The 19,351-nt window shown below is 50.9% G+C and overlaps 1 protein-coding gene across 2 annotated transcripts in view; it reads left to right on the forward strand.

The window, feature by feature from the left end:
• PAK3 (p21 (RAC1) activated kinase 3) overlaps positions 1–19,351 on the forward strand; it is a 75,201-nt gene that overhangs the window by 42,245 nt on the left and 13,605 nt on the right. The window contains exons 3-8 of one of the 2 annotated variants that reach the window (XM_078147715.1): positions 6,978–7,078; positions 12,189–12,227; positions 13,029–13,182; positions 15,410–15,447; positions 16,740–16,811; positions 18,527–18,661. In XM_078147715.1, the coding sequence (XP_078003841.1) occupies positions 6,978–7,078; positions 12,189–12,227; positions 13,029–13,182; positions 15,410–15,447; positions 16,740–16,811; positions 18,527–18,661 (539 nt within the window). The remainder of the gene's footprint in view (positions 1–6,977; positions 7,079–12,188; positions 12,228–13,028; positions 13,183–15,409; positions 15,448–16,739; positions 16,812–18,526; positions 18,662–19,351) is intronic. The other variant, XM_078147714.1, reaches the window with a different exon arrangement.

Here is a 19,351-nt window from a genome sequence, read left to right on the forward strand (position 1 = left end):
TGCCTGGTAGAAGGATTAAATGAGAGAATATGAGTTAATTTAATTCATTTCAACAAACATTGCTTAAGGAATAATTATCTTTCCTCCTTCCAACTCCTAAAATGTCAGATCTGGATGGGAATGTAGATATAATTTCATTTGTAGGGAAACTGAGACCCAGGGGCTAGGGAAGGGGCTTGCCAAAGGCCTCACTGTTCATCAGGGCAGAAGGAGTAAAACTGAGCCTCAAGGAAGGGAGGAGATCCCCCCCCCCCGCCCAGGGTTATACTGCAAGAATTCAGGTCCCTCTGACCCAGGGATCCTTACTTCCTATCCAGGGCTCTTTTGGATTCTTCATGACATGATGCCTCAATAAACAGGGAATCCTGTTAGGGTGTGGTATGGATGGGCTACAGGGAGCTGGGTAAATGGAACATGACCAAGGGTGCCTGAATCCCCAGGGATTGTTCATTCATTCATTCATTCAACAAACATGAATTCAGCAGTGTCCCCTTCCTTCCTCAGGGCACCCCTCTTTTCTAGTGAGATGCTTTGGGAGAAGAGAGAGCAGTAGGATTGGTACTAGAGAGCTGGTCCCAGGAGGGGTTGGGTGAATGTGCCAAGCACCAGGGTTCACGTTCAGCGTGCTGTATACGTTGTGTAGAGGGTGCTAAGTTGAAGGTGGCTGGGTGGCAGTTGAGTGGAGCAGTAGATAGAGTGCTGGACCTAGACCTTTGTTCAAATCTAGCCACAGATACTTCTTAGCTGTGTGACCCTGGGCAAGTCACCTCACCTGGGCAAGTCTGCCTGCCAGATTGTAGTAGCCCCTACATCCCAGGGTTGTCGTGAGGATCAAACGACATCATATTTGTAAAAATGCTTAGCACATAGTAGGTGCTGTATCAATGCTTATCCCTTTATACCCCTAAGATAGGTAAGGAAATATAGTGAGCTGTGAACCCTATGTGATGTCCAGGGATCCAGCTCTGGGTTGTGTTTGCAAGTTGGCACATTCTTTAGACACTGGCACAGTGGAAAGGGGTGGAACAGGGCTGGCTTTGACAACTGACCTGGGACTGGCTTCTGGCTCTGGACTAAGTCACTTCACCACCCTGGGCCTCTGAGGGCCTTTGGAGTTCCACATCCTTGGTCCTAGAGTGCCAATTAGATTTTCTCTTCCCCATGTTAGCTCTTCAGATATTCAAGAATGGGTACTGTTTGGGTCACCCTCCTAGTCTTCTCTAGGCAAACACTCAATGCGTTTACCCATTACTTTAAGAAATATTTATGAAATACTGACTGTGTGCAGAACCTAATCCCTCACCTCAGATGTCCTATCCCCTATTCCTAAACCCCAAGTCATCTCTTCTCTAGGCCCCACTCTGTTCTTTATTAGCAGAGGAGGAGACCCAAAGTTGTATAAGGCATAGTCCCTGCCCTCAAGGAGTTCATAATCTTCTAAGAAAGACCAGACAAGGACACAACCATAACATAAATGACTATGTCATGTCTCGGATGAGAGCTGGTTGCTTAGGGAGAGCTCATTGGAGGACAGGAGGCCGGTCCCTTGCTTTGTGCTCAGAGGCGCATATCTATACAAGAGGAGATAAAAAAAGGGGAGAAGAAGAAATGAGGCTTCCCTTCCTGTTGTGTGGGGCTGCTTCTGTCACTGATGTGATGGTAATGGGAGAAATGAGTTTCCCTGTCAGGGAGCAGGTAGGTGTGAGTCTTCAAACCTGCACAAGGGAGCTCAGAGATGCCTAGTCCAACCTATCATTGGGATTCAGGCCCAGTTATAGGGTATTCTCTTCCTCCAAAGACAGCCCATTGCATTGTGGGGCAGCTCTGAGTAGTAGGAAGTTCTTCACTCTTTCATGCCCAAGCCTGCCTCCTATGACCCCTCAGAAGCTCAAAGTAGGAAGGAAGTTTAGATGGACACCTATTGCAAGCCATACCATAACAAAGGGTCATTGAGATTCTACTTGGGGAACTCCAATGCTGGGGAAGTACCGCCTCCAAGGCAGCCCATCCTACTTTGGGGAAGCTGATCTCCCTGTTAGCAGGTTTTCCTTAGATGGAGGCGATATTTCTCGGCTGTCCTCCCATCGTTCTAGTTCTGGCCTAACTTTCCAGTTGTCTGACTTGCTCATGTCCCATGACCTCCTCCTCCACCCCATCTCGACTACACTCAATGATGGTCATGCCCTTGATTTTGTATCACTCACAATGTTCTCCCTCCATCTTCATGAAATTCCTTTAGCAGATCATAAGGTTTTTTTAAAAATCATTCCATCTTTCCCTCTATTCTTTATCTTCCCTGTGACCTCCATTTCCTCTACCCCCCAGTTTTTTCCCAGGCCTTCACCCCTTTGCTGCCTGTACTCTCATCCTCTCCCTATCTTGATGTGGCAGTTTAACTCTATACCGTCTTCTACACTCAAGTCCTTTGCCCTGATGCCCTGTTGCTGATCATGTCTTGTCAAGCCCCAACCCTGGATTTCTTCCACCATCTATAGCTTTTGCTTCTACTCATGTGCTGCTGAACAGAGCTGGGTCCACTAAAAATTTATGTTATGTAATCTCAACTGGGCCCTCACTGCAGCAAAGCAATCCTTTTATACCTCCCTCATTAATTCACTATTGCACTCATCACAACTCTACAGTCCTCTGGTTGACTTTTAAATCTCTTCATAATCCAGCACCCTCCCACCAGTCCAGTCTTCTGATACCTTCTGGCCCTCTTCCATCCAGTGACCCTGGCCTCTTTGCTGCTCCTTGAACAAGACCCTCCATGCCCTGACTCTGCAATTTCCTGGATACATTGAGTCTTCTCTTCTTCATCTGTGATTAACCTTCTTTGCCCACATGCACCAACCTGGTTGGAGTCTTGGGAATGTGATAGACTGATGGCCCTTGGGAGCTCAGACCCCTAAGTGAATAGTAGAGGAAGAGAAGTTGGGCCTAGGTGGCCCCAGGGGAGAAAACGGCAAAAGTCTTTCCCCCCAGTGCAAGATGGTGGATGGTCACCTGTCAAGATCAAAGCCAGAGTTCATTCCATTTCCACCAACACTTATTGATTATCTACTAGGTGTAAAAAAAAGACACTTGATGGCGAATCGTTGGTAATCTGCATTGAAATGAAATGATGGCTTTGGACCAAAACAATTGTGGAAAAGCTCTGCAAAGATGAAAGCCACAAACAAATCCTTCTGTGAAGTTCGGATTCAGTCAAAGGGCCTCACTTGAGGACCTAGAGGGCCAAAGGCTGCCCACCCCTGCTTCAGGAGCTTCCATCATTGTATATACATGTGAGTGAGGTAGGCCTTCCCTCCCTTCGGCAGTGCCTTGTTGCCCACTGAGTCAGCTCCTCTGAACTCCCTAGCTTTAGCACCTTAGATCCCTTCGATCCATGGGCTCCAAGCTCCCTCTCCACTAGAGCGCTCTGTGGGCTGTGAGCCCCCATTTTCTTGTCTTTGCTTATACTCTTCCTTATGCCTGGAATGTCTTCTGTCCCTTCTTCACCTTGGAATTCCTACCCATCCTTTCAAGCCCAACTCCCAACTTCTTCAGGGAGCCCGTCCTGATTCACCTTGGCCAGTAACAACCTTTCCCTTTGGACTACACATAGAATATTGTTTGCAACTCCCAAATCCACTTAGTGTTTTCTTCCTGCCCCCTATTTATATAATCTTTATTTCTTAATGACTCCACCCTCACCCCCCCAATTAAACACTTTCTTGTGACACTAACAAAGACCAACAGTTATTCCAAACCCATCAATACATGGGGCATGTCTTGCAAAGTGTGCTGTATTCAGTTCCTCTTGTCTCCCAGAAGGAACACTTCAGTATCAGGCCTCTTGAACTTGGGACTGGTCATTGTGCCTGACACTTAATCATGTAATGTTGTTGACCCTGCCTCCCACCCACTGCTGAAGGCAGCGACTGAGGCTTTTCTATACTTTGTGTCTCTTACAGGGAGCTCCTAGGGTTCTGTACATGGTAAGCACTTAGCTGATTTGATAAGTGAAGCCCCTCCCCCCTATTCTAGACTATGTTCTAAGAGAGCAGAAACCAAGTTATTTCATCTTTTTACCCCTCCTGGAGCCTAGTTCAGGACTCTGCCTAGCGGGAGTACTTCATAATAAGTGTTTGATGAGTGAATGAATGAATGAATAAACAAATAATTTGGCCAGAAGAGAGAATGGCATGGACAAAGGAGAGATAGAGCCCAAATGTGCCAGGAAAATCCCAAGGTCTTGGTGTTGGGAGGACCCCTGAGGCCTTCTTTTATGGAGAAGAGACTTCCCCAGAGGGGGGAGTGGACAGGCTTGGAGTCCTGCAGGAGGTAAGTAGCCACGCCTGAGGGAGAGCACACTTTCAGGTGTGTGTGGGGGTGTGCTTCAGGGCAGGCTGCTTCAAGGGGCAGCCCCTGAACTGATCTTTTGGACTCCAGTGTAGGACTTAACATTTACCTTATTAGTTACATGCTTCAGTATTTCAAAAGGTCCATGCATGGGTCCTTGCACCAATCTAGGCTAGAGCCTCTAGGACTCAGTGGATGGTTTCACGAGTTGCTATGGCCAAAACAATCTTCTCCTCTGAGGACCAGCCTTCTGGTGGTGAGACTCTCAGACCCATCACCATTGGTGGGTTGTATTCAAAGTCTGTCCAGCTCCACAGGTTGGCAGAGCTCAAGCCCACTTGAATTAGGAAAGGGAGAATTCCAGTGGATTCATTATACACACACACACACACACACACACACACACACACACACACATGATTGCACGTATCTTTACTGTGAAATCTTTTTAAGGAAGCAGCTCTTTCATTTTAGATAAAGATGGCTTGTTCCTTATCATCACTGCTTTCTTGAAAATTGATATGATTTAAGGTGCCACTTTAGACCTCAGGTTATAGAGATACTAGATTTGGCAGGGAGTGAAGGGTGCCAAGGAAGGGCAACTTGTATGTAGACCAGTATTGTATTCAAGTCAGAAGAGCTGAATTCAAATCTCAAGTTGGATACTTAGTGGCCGGGGGACCCTTTGCAAGTCACTTTCCCACTCAGAGACTCAAATTTCCTCATCTTGATAATAGGGATAATAATCCTGATCCTGTTTCCCTCACCGGGTTATTGTGAGGAATGTGCTTTGTAGAATGTAACGAGTAACATAGAAAAAGGACTTGTGATCGTTCTGGTGTTTTCCACTTGATATCAGACTATGGGCTGTGCATTTGTGTGACTGAATCTAATTGATGCCAGTTTCTATGGTATAACAGAAAGACCACATGAGCAGAATTTCTCCTGATGTCAAATGCATGTGTGTGGCATAGGAATTAGAGGGAGCAAGGCCTTGAGGTGTGCCTATAGCTATCTCCCATTTGCCCATATTTTGGCTTAGAGTATTGGACTGGCTGGCACCTGGGAAGGCTCTGAAGGGAGGAGGAGTGGGACAGGAAGGAATGGAGGGAGGAGAAAAAGGGGATGGATGCAAAACCTTGAGGAGGAAGAGGGGGTTGGGTGGGGAGCTGCCAAATGATGCCTGAAGGGGGGCCTTTGGAGCCTCTATGCTTTGGCAGTGGATGCTTGAGGGCTGAGTGAGCTGTTTTCTCCACTGAGGATGGAGGGTTATTGTTGTCATTCTTAGACATTTCAATAAATCAATAGACAATTATTCAGCACCTGCTAAATGCTAAGCATACAAAAAGAGGCAAAAGGCAATCCCTGTCCTCAAGGGGCTTACAATCTAATGGGAAGGACAGCATGCATCCAAACATATACAAAGGAAGACACTGGGATGGGGAAAGACTTCCTGGAGTGGAGGAGCTGGAGCAGAAAATCTGGGGGCTGAGAGATGGAGGGTCTTGTTCATGGAACAGCCTGGGGACCAGCGTCGCCGGATTGAAGACAATGTGTCAGGGAGTAAAGTGTGGAAGGACTGGAAAGGGAGGATGGGTCAGCTTAGGAAGGGCCTTGAATGCCAAACAGAGCGTTTTGTATTTGTTCCTGGAGGTGACTGGGAGCCACTGGAGTTTCTTGACTGGGGGGAGGGGTTTACATGATCAGACCTGAACTTTAGTGGCCGAATGGAAGGTGGATTGGAAGGGAGAGTGACTTGAGGCAGCTGTGGCAGTAGTCCAGGCATGAGGTGATGAGGGCCTCCATCAGGGGCTGGCAGCATCAGAAGAGAGAAGGGGGCATGTTTGAGAGATGTGGGAGATCCTAAGTTCTGTTTTTGACATGTTGAGTTTCAGCTGTCTGCTGGCCATCCAGTTCAAGATGTCTGAGAGGCAGTTGCAGATGTGAGGTTGGAGGTCAACAGAGGGTTTGGGCCAGGATGGGTAGATTGGAGAATCAGCAGCACAGAGATGGTCATTCAATCCGTGGGAGCTGAGATCGCCAAGTGAAGGTGTCTAGAGGGAGAAGAGCAGAGGGCCCAGGTCAGAGCCCTGAGGGACACCTATGGTTGGAGGGCGTGATCTGGAGGAGGATCCAGCAAAGGAAACAGAGAAGGAGCAGGCAGAGAGGGAGGAGGAGAACCAGGGTAGGGGGTGTCCTGAAAACCTAGAGAGAAGAGACCATAAGGGGAGAGATATCAATCTGGTGATTCTTGGTCCCCTCCAAGTTGGAGAGTCTGCCATCGTTAGTATTATCGTTATTATTCAAAGCTCTAGACAGACCTACCTTGACTTGCAGAGTCAGAGAGTTGATTATGATAATAATCTTCAGCTGTGCTGAAAAGACTCCTCTTTAGAGGCTCGCAAATTTCTTCTTTTTAGTGATTGTTAACAGCCAGACTGCTCAGCTTGGGTAAAGGTCATCAGATTCCAACAAGAGAAACTTGTTTCTTGTGTGACGCTGTGCCAGTCATTTCCCAGTTGGGCCTTTGGTTTCCTGGTTAGACTCCAGGTGTCAGTCTGTGAGTTTGCGGTGCTGCTTGATCACGGCCGCCAGTCAGCCTCTGGCCCTCCTCTCTTTTTTTTTTCTTCCAGCCAACAAGAAGAAAGAAAAGGAAAGGCCAGAGATCTCGCTTCCTTCTGACTTTGAGCATACGATCCACGTGGGGTTTGACGCGGTCACTGGGGAATTCACTGTAAGTAATTCCTTCCCATCTTCCTGCTCCCTTCCCTTCTCAGAGCACACCTCACAATTGCCTGGGTTTTGGTTTGTCCCCCAAAATACTGCAGGCCATGTGATGGCAGGGACTCTGTTGGAAATGGGTTGAGAAGTAAATGGGAGATGGGGAAGTGGAGGCACTTAGACAATGGTAAGGTCTTAGATTACTCTAAGAAATTGACAAAGCAAGAGAAGGTAGACATAGGACAATAGCTTGGGGGATGCAGGGCCAAGGATGGAAGAAACCTTTGTAGGCTTGTAGGTGGCAGGGCCAGTGCCAGGAGACAGGCAGAAAGCATCCTTCCGTCGATGAGAAGGGATGGGATCAGGGAGACAGCTCCAGGGGATGGCCTTCTGCTGTTCTGCCAGCTGCCAGTGCCTCCAAGTGTAGCTTGGAATCCTCAAATCATGGCTCCTCCGTCCTTCCAAGGACAAGGGAGCCCATTCCATTTTCAGACAACTCTTCCTTCTGCTGGCTGAAAATTGGGCCTGCCACAGTCCTCTCCCATCATCCCTTGTTCTTTCTACCTGCTCCCTTCCATGGAACAGCTCTCCTATCCAAAAGGTTCTAGACCATGGGGTGGCAAATGTGGCCTGTGGGCCATACCAAAATGTAAAAACCATCCTTAACTCACAGGCCATACCAAAACAGGTGGTGGGCCAGATTTGGTCTGGGGGCCAGAATTTGCCCACTCCTGCTCTAGACAGTCTTAGATACACGTCTTGGCCCCTCCTTGGATATTTCTGGGGCTCAAACAGAAGAGGAGATTCGAGCGACTGTGTGACTTTTGGGCCTGGTATCTTTGCATGGTGGGTAGCTGGACAGGAGAGAGGTGCTAGGAAATAGATCCCCAGGGAAACAAGCTGTCACTTTCCATCCCAGTAAGCACCTGGATTGCTGTGGTGAGCTCATGTTATCACAGACAGAGCTAGAACGGACCTCAGTGGCCAAACCCCTTATTTTGCAGATGGGTAAACTGAGGTCAATGCAGTTCACGTTTATTAAGTGCTTATTATGTGCAACACCCTCTGCCGGGACTAGCAAGGGAAAATGGAACTGAGGAGACTTAATTCCTGTTTAAAACCTTAAGGGGAGATAAAGCAGAGACATGGCCGCAAGATAACAATAAGCCAAGTTAGTAAGTGAATGTCAGAGCTGGCTGGGGGTGCTATCAGGGAGAGCTTTGTGGAGGAGAAGGCGTCCAAGCTGGGCTGTGCAGGAAGGGAAGGATTTCAGTGGCACAGGTAGCAGCCTGGACGTCCATCCTGCACAGAGAAGATGCCAAAGACATTCAGATTGGTTGGAGTGATTGCAAAGATTTTTTCCAGCTTTGACAGTCCCTTCCTTTCTCTGAGCCTCAGTTTCCTCATCTGTTACAGAAGGATAGTACCCATACCACCCACCTCCTGGGGGTGTTGTGAGGAAGCAATATAGAAATGAGGAAGCTGTTATTTGAATTATTATCATCCACCTCTTTAGACCTTGCCAGGTGCCTTCCTGTCAGTAGGAGTGAATGAATCAGAAGGGATCATGGGAATCACAGATTTACTGCCAGAAGGGTTCTTAGAGTTCATGCAGCTTAACTCCTTTACTTTAGAAACAGAAAACAGGCCCAGGGAGGGCAAGAGCCTTCCTCCAGGCCCCTTGGCTAATAGTTGACGGAGCAGGACTCAGACCCAGGCCCCCCGACTTCCAGTCCAGTTCCCACACAGACGCAGCATGGAGGGTACCTGGGGTCAGGGGGCCTGGCTTTCACTCTGGCCTTTGCCATTTCCTGGCTGTGTGATCCCTTCACTTGGCCTTGGTTGTGTCCGCCTCACCGGACTGCAGTGGGTGCAGCACTTTGGACTTTCAGAGGCTGTCCAAGTCTATGATTCTCTGATGTCGGAGTGCTAAGCTGGACCCCTGGCTGGGTGATGGTGCAGGGGAAGGGTAAGGGTGGCCCCCCAGCTTGCTTACTATCTGTTTTGTTAGGGCAGTCACTTCTTCTGTAACGTGATTCTGATGGTCCCCAAAGTTGGTGGTAGAACTCTATTACCTTTGGCCCTGGAAAGTACTACGAACCATGGCCTGAGTAAGGAGAGCACATTGAGAATTTTCCTTTTTACAGGTGAGCAAACTGAGGCCCAGAGAGGGGGAATAACTCACCCAGCGTTGCACAGCAAGTAAGGGTCAGAGCTAAGATTTTAATCCAAGACTTGACTGTCCCCAGTCCAAATGTCTTTCCACCATGCCATGCTGTACTTCGTAAGCCTAGCTTTCCATTGGCTGTCCTAATTTGGGACCCCATCAGGAGGCCCCGCTGATTTTGTGGACCCAGACTTCTCTCCTGTGGGCCTTCATGGGATCATCCCAGCTCTCAGATTAAGAGCAGACTTGGTCAGCTGGCAGCAGTGGGGTGTGGCAGCCATGGTGGTGGTCCAGGAAGACTTAGGCTTTGGAGCCTTCATAGCTGTGTGAATCTGGGCCTCTTACTTCTCCTTTCTTAGCCTCAGTTCCTCCTCTGTGAAATGGGGAGAATAATAACACCTACTTCACAGGGTTGTCAGGAGGCTCAAATGAGATTGTGTCTGGACCTTGTGAACTATAAAGCCCTCTGGAGACATCGGGCCTTATTGTAGGTCACACATACTCTTGTGTTTTCCTCGAAGCTGTCTGGCTGAGCCCTGGGGCTCTAAGAGCTGGCCTGCCTTAGGCTGAGAATGGGGGCAACTTGGCATTTTAGCCAGCCTATTGCCATCAGTTCAGCTTGGAATCCTCCCTCGGGGACCCACGGGGGCGCCTGGCTTTGGGTCTGAGTTTTCTGACGTTAGCATCTAAGGGAGTGGTTGGCACCTAGCCAGAAGATTGTTTTGCTGTGTTCAGAGCAGGGCTGGTGGGGGTGGCAGCGGTAGGGGGCCACGCTGCCATTAAGGCTTAACTCAATTCAAGTCAACAAACCTTGAGGAAGCTCCTGTTGTGTGTAAGCCCTTGTACTCAGCGCTGGGGTTACAAAGATGAGAAATGAGAGAGTGCCTGCCCTCAGGGAGCTTGCAGGCTGATAGGGTGCTACAAGGTAGAAGATTTCCTATACCACAAAGTGTCAGAGGGCATTTGAGGAGGGAGAGAAGCCCTTCAGCTGGAGGAGAGGGCAAGGGAAGGAGGAGGCTCATGGAAGAGGAGAAGGCTTCTGCCAGGCAGAGTGAGATAGCTGAGGCAGAATTGGCAGTGGTGTTGGAGCAGACCTCTGGGAACCGGAATGGTGGACCGCGCAGTTGGCTTGGAGCCCAATTGGGAGGGGCAGGTGGCGAGGCCAGGCCAGTGGAATCAGTCGGGCCGCTGGAGGCTTCTCTTTGGAGACATGGCTGCCTTTGCAAGCTGTGCTGATGCCTTCTCTCTGGTCTTGCCATGAGGGAAACGGGCCTTTCTACTCCCCTGGGTTGTTTCGAGATGAGGGTTACTAGAGCCTGGTTTTAAGCACCGAGGACTTTTCCATCCCCAGCCTACCTTACTAAGGGGTCTAGTCAGAGTCATGATTTTGCCTTTGGGGACTTGGGCTGCTGTGGATGGCGAGCTGAATGTGATGTGGCAGCCAGATGTATGAGCTAATGTGTTCTTAGGCCACGTCAAGAGGGGCCCAGCTCCCAGAGAGCTAGAGGCCCGGCGTCCTCTGCCCCGGGCAGGTCAGAGCTGGAAGCCAGTGTTCAGCGGAAGGGACACTGACGAGCTAGAAGAGGGTCCAGAGGAGGGCAGCCAGGCTGGGCGAGGGACTGGAGTCCATGCCATTTTGAGGATAAAGACAACTGGGCCTGTTTAGTCTGGGGAAGGGAAGGCTTAGGACAGTTTTCAGGTATTTGGAGGCCAGCCACATGGAAGAAAGATTAGACATCTTTTGCTTTCTTGACGCAAGGCTAGGAGCAACAGGTGGGAGAGCCAGAGATAGAGAGGCAAACTGCAGCATGCTGTGAGGAGAAACTTCCCAACTGTTAGAATGGGCCAATCCACAAGTGAGACTAGGCTGCCTCATAAGGTAGTAAGTTCTCCATCCCCGGAGATATCCGAGTGGAGGATAGGGTGGGGATGCTGGACAGCAGATTCTTGCTTAGCTAAGAGTGGATCAGATGCCCTCTGGGAGGGAGGGGGTGGTCCCTGCCAGCACCAAGTACCTATGATTTTGTCAACATTTGTTTCCATGTGCCAGGGAGACAGTTACCCTTTGACCATCTACTGTGTGAGAACTGATGGTGTGAAGCAGGATTTGGCCAGGGGTGCGTGTGTGCACCCTATTCTCATGGGCATTGGTTATTTTGTTTTCATCTTCTAGCTGGACAGGGGGCTGGGGAGCGTTGGTGGGCAGAGCTGGGCTTCTCAGTTGGGTGATTTGGGCATCAGGGCCCTACTCTATCATCAGGCCAGGCAGAAGAGGCACTGGTCCTGTCTTTGCTCCCTCGGAGCTGGGGAAGCCACCTAAGCATCCTGGGCCTCGGGAGAGGAGGGTCAGGGTGGGATCTGAGGCTTTACATCCTGGATGATAAGAACACAGGCAGTGGTGAGACTCCCTGTTTGGTTTGGTGGCTGGTGGTCGCTTTTCTGGGCTGGGCCACGGATCCTCCTTAGTCCCATGAAGGGGCTGGACTCGATGATCTCCAAGCATCCTTCTAGCTCGCATGGTCTTGGATTCTGGAGAAGCACAGAGCTGCTGGCCTGGGTTCTTCTTGTGTTCATTACTGCCAAACTTGGGAGGTGCCCATCTCTCCCTTCCTCCTTCCCTGGCACAGGTTTCTCCAGGGTCAGAGGTCATTGCATGTTGGAGCTGATGGGAGCCTCAGAGATGATCTAGTCCAGCCCTGTCATCTTACAGGGGAGGAAATAGAGGCAGCCTGGAGAAAGAGGACTAGGACAGGCTTGGAGGCAGGGGGCCTGGGTTCGGATTCCGGCTCTGTCACTTCCTACTAGTATGATTCTGGGCAGGTTGCTTTTCCGTCTCTGGGCCTCAGTTTCTTCCTCTGTAAGATGACAGGGTTGGATGAGATGACCCCTGTGGTCCCTCCAGCTCTAGCCCTCTGATCTGCTGCTCACCATTGAGTTTGAACCCCTCATTTTACAGATGGGGAGACCGAGCACTGAGCCCAGGGCCCTGCACATAGTAGGTGCTTGATAATTATCTTTATTGAATTGAATTGAGTTGCTTTGCAGCTATGATGTTTTTACAAACCTGTTTTATTGATGCTCTTCTCAAACCAAGGCGCTGTGACTCCCCAATAATCACTCCCTTCCTCCCCTTCCCACCCAGAGAGCCCTCCCTTGTAACAAAGTCCATCAAGGCAAAGTAATCCTTCGTTTGCCGGGGCTGCTGGTGTAGGGTTCATCCAGCAGGCCAAGGGGCTGGAGGCACGGGTCAGCATCTGTCCCCCGAAGGGGGACTGCAGTGAGCAGGGCTCTGAAGGCTTTCAGTATGGCTTTGATCTTGGCTGTACTGTTTCTAATTCTAAGCTCAGAGCCGCCTGGGGCCCCCTCACCCCACCCTGTCATTGCCCTGAGGCAAGAGTCAGAGGAGGGGGGTCAGGGAGCGGGGAAGGGTGAAGGGGGAAAGAGGGAAGTTGGGGTTGGGCTCTCTGGCCAAAGAGCAGTACTGGCATGGGTTCAGGACCACTGCGGAACTCCCTGCCCTTGCCCCGGGCCTCCCTTCCCTTCCCCTTTGCCCCCTGGCTTCCCTGTGCCCCATCCCCAAGCTAACCAAGTCAGGGTGCCCAGAGCTGGGCCACCCTCTGGGAGCCCGGAGCTCTTTCTCTCTTGGAATGGCTGCTGCTGCTGCCGCTGCTGCCGCTGCTGCCGCTGCCGCTGCCGCTGGTGGGGGTCACAATGAGGAGAACCATGTCAACGATGATGGTGGTGATGATGACGACGATGGTGGCGACAACGGTGAGTCCCCCTGGTTGCTCTGCAGGGAATCCCTGAGCAGTGGGCAAGGCTTCTTCAGACGTCCAACATCACGAAGCTGGAGCAGAAGAGAAACCCACAGGCCGTGCTGGATGTCCTCAAGTTCTATGACTCCAAGGAAACTGTTAACAACCAGAAATACATGAGCTTTACTTCTGGAGGTGAGCAGCCTCTCCTTGGTGAGTCAGGGGGGCCAGGGTCTGGGTGCCCTGCTGAGAGGACCCTCGGGGTAGAGGGAGATGGTCTGAAATAGGGGGGGGGAGGCAGGAGATGGTGAAGGCATAGGCTCCATGGGCCGGCTGCTTTATAAAGGGACCTTAGCCCTCTCTTCCTGATCCCACCATGAGAACATACCTTAGGTGAGTAGGTAAGGGTTGGGGGGTAATCCTCAGCCTCCTCTTCTCCAAAGTGAGGACAGGCCTGGCTTTGGTACCCTCAGTGTCCTCTCCTGAGCTCAGCATGAACTTCCTGGCCCTCCTATCTCCCTTGGTACCATAAGGCCATTCCTCCAGGGAGAGATCCTCGCCTTCTCCCTCTCTCCATGGCTTTGGGCTCCCAGCGTCCCATCCTCCTCCTGAGAGCTTGGGATCTAGCATACCTGGTCTTGGTTAGTCCTTTCTCCTCTCTGGGGCTCCATTTTAGGGCCCTGGGGGCCGAATCAGAAGAAATGGGGAAAATTACAGAGGAAAATGTGGGGCTCCACGTGGAGCCCTGCTAGCAGTGAGAGCAGTCTCCAGGCGGGACCCAAACTGCCATTGGGTGTGTGGAGGGGGGAGGCTGGGTGCCCTCCAACTCTGAGGTTCTGTGATGCAGTCAGCAAGACTGGCCCCCAGCACAGATAGAGATGGGGCGAGGTCCCCGACCTGCTCTTACTGACTCAAGGGTAAGGATGGCCTGGGGCCAGGAGAAGGTTTGCTCTATAGTAAGGCCTGCAGCCTCTTCTTGTCTCTCTCCAGAGGACAGACAGGCCTGACTGGGAAGTTCTCTCAGAGTCCCTCCTGAGGCCCTTTCATGAGGTCCTCCTGGCAAGGGATGTACCCCAAGGGGGCAAGGTCCAGGGTATCAAGCAGCTCTAGGGACATTGTTGGGAGTTTTATTGAGTCTTCTGCCCCCCTAATATCACTGTCCTTCCCCAGTGATGACCCCTCTTCTCAGTACAACCCTCATGAAGTGAAAGAAGCCAACACTTTGGCCTTGGCAGACACTTTGCTGAGAGGTGGGAATTCTGGTTTGAGCAGCGGTCCCCTGAATCCATGGCAGAGCTCCCCTGGCTTCCTTTATGCCCTCTTTAGATATTCTGACACACAGCTCTTCCAGCCTCACGGGCCCCAGCTTGTACCCGAGGCTGGGATGGAGCAACCTTCTTGGCTGTACCTTTTCCATTCGCCTTATTTCCCGGCCTGGGGTGTCTGTTTCTCTCTGTCCCTGCCTGCTGCTGCAGACCTGCACGTCCCTGTCACCCTTGTGGGTGACGAGGGAAGGAAAGAGGACAGCAGGCTGGAGAGAGGACCAGGCCATCAGAGGCTGGTGAGCCTGGAGAAGGGAACGCCCAGAGGCACTCTCCCATGGAGGAGGGATTCAGCTGGCTGGCTCTGTTTGGCCCTCAGGAAGAGCCAGGAGTCACGAATGGGGGGAAGCTGGCCAGTGGTTCAACGTTACAAAAAAGCACCGTTTCCTTCTAAGTGGAGCTGAGCTCAGAAGGCCAAGTGGGCTGGGCCTTGCCCCCCTGTCAGTTGCTGTGCTTTCAGTTGGGGATCTTCAGTTGGGGATCTTCATTTGGGGATTGTGCTTGCTGGCCTTGGGGCTTCTGGCCAGCTCCAGCTCCCTAGTCTAAGCTTCTTTGTGAGAGGCAGCCGAGGAGGCAGAGGGAGGCTCATTCCCTCCCCTCTCAGCATACTCAGTGGAGTGAAGGAAGCTTTGATGTGGCCTGGCCTCCTGGTGGGCCAAGCAGGCCCAGGAATCTCTGAAAGCTGAGGTGGGCATCTCAGAGCCTTCAGGTCAGGGTTTCCCCTCCCGGTCGGCACTTCAGGCCCCGTAAGTGCTTGGGGGGTGGGAAGCTCCTGTCCAGGCAGCTCAGGCCACTTGGGGATGGCTCTCATGGCTGACAGCTTCCTGCTGACATCCAGCACTGACCCTCTGTACCCTCTCTCCATGGCTCCTGCTTCTGCTGTCTTCGGCTCAACATTGAAAAATCGTTTATTAAGCACCTGTTGTATATCCTACTTCGCCCTTTGTCATCCCCCCCCCAACTAGATAAGGGGGCACCTTTCCTTGGTTGCCTTTGAATCATGGGTCTTGAATCGTGGACGGGGTCTGCAGTGGTGGTCCTGGGGCTTTACAGAGGAGAGGGGCTGAGTGGTGTCTCTGCTTTGTTTTTGCTCCTTTCAGATAGAAGTGCTCATGGATACTTAGCAGCCCACCCTTCGGTAAGCGACCATTGGAACTGTTCTGCCTCATCTTCATTTCTGCTGGGATGGGTACAAAAGATTTTAGGTGTAGAACCACAAAGACCTCAGGGCTGGGCTTGGAAAACCCTTAGCGATCAGGATGTCCAATCAGGGAGTCCGTGAGGCCCAGACAGGGGCATGTATCCTGGGAGCATCCATGTTTCTCAGCCAGGGTTTGAAGGCCTTGCAGACCTGCCATGCCTGAGGCCTTGAATGGCAGAGCCGGAAGGGCCCTTAGAGACCACCCAGTCCGACTCCTTTATTTTATCTTGTAATATTTTCAGGGGACTTTTGGTTGATGTTTTCCCATTACCGGCCCCTCCCAACAAGCCCCACAGAGAACCTCCCCACTGCCCACCTGCCATTATGAAGGGAAGCGGCTGAACCAAACAAACGGGTCTGTGTACTGTAGCCGTCTGGCATGGCCATGATACCCTATCTGTCTCCTGAGGTGACTGACCCCTTTTCCTGGAGGGGCTCAGAGACAGTTACACACCAAGTCTGGCAGATCAGGCTGGAACCCACATCTCCGTTATCCCGACATGGTGTACACGGGGGCTGGTTGAGGCCCTCTGCTGGGCTGTGGTCATCCTGTGGCCAGAGTTCCCTTGGATTCAACACTTCAGCATCTTCGAGATGTCCCTGGATTCACCCTGATGTTCTGGCCTCCTACACATGCAACCAGAGGGACCCCCCCACCCCTTGGTTGGTTGCTGCCAGCTTACCCTGGCTGCTCATTAAGCCCTCAATAGAGCCTCCATATTTGAGTGCATTTGACAAATTCACGTTTCTTGTTTCATATTTCTATTGCATTGTTTATCATAGGACCCAGGACTCTCAGAGGCCATCCAGTCTAACCTCCCACCTAGGGCCGAGCGTTCCCAATAGGTGGTCAGCTGGCCGGCCGTGAAGGGGAAATCACTACCTCCTGGCATAGCCTGGCCCATTTCTGGACAACCCTGATTGTTAGGAAGTTTTTCCTGAGGTTGACTAAAACTCTCTCCCCACATAGCTCCCCCTGCCCACTTTGGGCCCACTTTGGGCCTAGCTCTGCCCTCTGGGGCCAAGCAGATTGAGCCTGATTCCTCTGCCCCATACCAGCCCTTCACATCTTTGCATGTGTTTGATTTCCATTGCAAAACTCACAGCCCCAGTGCATGGCAATAATGCAGTTCTTAGGGGTGAATCAGGGCCCATATTAAGGAGGCGAATGTGTTTTAACCACGGCTGTGGCCACTCTGGGGTAAGATGCTATTGTCAATGATCCACAGCAGACTTTGATTCCAAGACCAGCTTCCCTCTGTTACCTGGATACCTCAGCTGCCGAGGGAGTGAAGGCTCAGGTAAACATTGGAATCAAACCATATAGCCAGAGGATGGCTAAGCTAGAAGGGGCCCGAGAGACCATCTCGTTCACTTTCTTGCTGATATGATGGGTGCATCCTGCTCACTAATATGAGACACAATTAAGAGCAAGATTGAAAGAACTACAAACACCTAAGTATGACAAGGTACCCCCACTCACTGACCTTTCATGGTTCATAGAATGACAGAATGTCATTCATTCATTCATTCATTCATTCAGCCAATATGCCAATGTGCCTACTCTGTGCAGACCCCCAAGCTGGGTGAGAGGCCAGATTTTGAGGCAGTGTGATTGTGGACCAGGAGTCGGGGAGACCTGGGTTCAAGTCCCACTTCTGAATGACTAGGAGTGTGTCCTTGGGTAAATCATTCAATCTCTCAGAGCCTCACTTTCCTCATCTGTAAAATAGGAATAGTGGTACCCATAGTACTTGCCTCATGGCATTGTTGAAAGAGTCAGTTCAGATAACATTTGTTAAAATGCTTTGCGAGTCTTGGAGAGCTCTGTAAAAGCCAGCTCTCGCTGGGTAAGGCATGGTGCTTCAGCACAAGCCTGGAGAGTTAGAATTTCCTACAGTAAATGTGTGCATGGAGCTGTGAAGAGGAAGGGCGTGATCACCTGGGGAGACAGGGGACAGCTTCTTGGAGGTGACTAGAGGCCACAGGGTGGCTTTGGGAACAGAGAGGAACTCCGTAGAGCTGGAGCATCGAATGCATCTAAGGGAGGGGGAGGAGAGAAGGCTGGCAAGGCAGGAGCCGAGCTGGGGAGGACCTTGAATAAATGGCAGAGGAGTTTGTCTGACACAGAAGGACCCTCAGAGACCCTCTGGTCCAATGCTTCTCATATTACAGAGGGGGAAACTGAGGCAAAGGGAGGGGACACGAGATCATATTTCTAAAGGGTTTTGCAAACCTGAAAGTGCTCTCAGAATGCTGCTTATTATTGAGGTTATTGTGATGATTTATATTGTTGTTATCCTGAGTCATTTCCATAGTTGCAGACATGGGATTAAAACCCAAGTCTTCTGGCTTCCAGGCCAGGACTCTTTTCTCTTTCTGGTGCTGCCTCCCATTTCAAATAGCTTTGCTGTTTTTAAACGCAAAGACAATTAATTGTGTTTGTTCCTTCAGGGGAAAAACAAAACTCCCTTTTACCTGAACGTGTTTGGTTTGCTTAATTGTTCTCAGTGCCTCTCTCTGTACTTCGGGCACGCGTTGCAGTGGAACAAACCCTGCATGCCCAAGCTCTGGCACTGACTTGGACAAATTGCTTCCTTTTCTAGGCCTCAGTTTGCCCCCTCTGTAACATGAGGTGGTTGGACTAGAGGGTCTCTGAGGTCCCTGCCAGTTCTGACAATCTCTTATTCTATGACCTGTGAAAGAGCAGGTGTACCTCATCGTACCTAGGTATTTGTAGTTCTTCAAATCTTGCTCTAGACTGTGTCTCATGTTGGTGAATGGGATTCATCCATTGGGAAGGGGGTGGACTTGGGGGTCTCTAAGGCCCCTTCTGGCTCAGATGTTTTTTAATTCTATATTTTGAATCCAATGTTAAAATGACATGTCAATCTCCTTGCAAAAATTCCTGCCTATGGGCCAGCATGTCTGTTGAAATGTGTAATTGCCCCCATTAGAAGAAGAAAGATAGGGAATGATTTTATGCTGAGTACTTAGATACCGTTTGCATTGGTAGAGTACCAAAACAGCTTCAGAACCTCCCTTGGCTCCCCCGGTGTCTGAAGAAGAAGATGAAGATGAGGAAGAGGAGGAAGAGGAGGAGAATGAGCCCCCACCAGTAATTGCGCCACGCCCTGAGCACACAAAATCTGTAAGTTGCCCTGAGCGGTCCTAATCCCTGATTGGGCACCGGCTGTGTGCCTGGGCCCGTGGGAGGTACTCCCTGGGAGAGGGCTGGTGAGTAATGTGCTGTGGCATGTCCTCAAGGGGCTTGTAGCCTCACTCCACAGGAAGCTGGTCCAGAGGTCAGTGGCACCAAGCGCTCTTCTGGGACCCGTTCTGGTTCCTCCCCCCACCAATGCAGAGCCCCAGCTCTTGGGGGTGGGGAAGGGGAGCCTCTTTGCCCTCGGTTAGCCTGGGCCTTGCTGGGCCTGTCCTCATGGGCTGTTGGTCACTTTGGTGGTTATCCTCCTCTGAGGCCACAAATCAGAGATGCCATGTAAATGCCTTGTGAATACATGAAGAAATATTGGCCAAGTGATATTAAGTGACTTTGACGAGGTCACACAGCCAGCAGGTGTTCAAACTCAGACTCTGTTGGTGTTCAGAGAAGGGAAAGGGTCAGCATGGGCTGGAGCAGCCTGGGAAGGATTCTGTAAGGGCTGGAGTTGCAGGCCAGACCATGTCAGGTCAGGGAGGCTTGGGAGAGGCAGAGAGACTGGAACTTGGGGGTTTCTTAGAGAGGTAGGAACAAGGGCCTGGGGGAAAGGGGTTGGGGGGGGTGCTATTGACCCAGCACATCTTTCTTTTAAAAAAAAAAGTTTTCTTAGTGGTTTTTTTT

Source organism: Phascolarctos cinereus, unplaced genomic scaffold, assembly GCF_003287225.1.
Source record: "Phascolarctos cinereus isolate Bilbo 61053 unplaced genomic scaffold, phaCin_HiC Scaffold_8;HRSCAF=390, whole genome shotgun sequence".
NCBI classification, from domain to species: Eukaryota; Metazoa; Chordata; class Mammalia; order Diprotodontia; family Phascolarctidae; genus Phascolarctos; species Phascolarctos cinereus.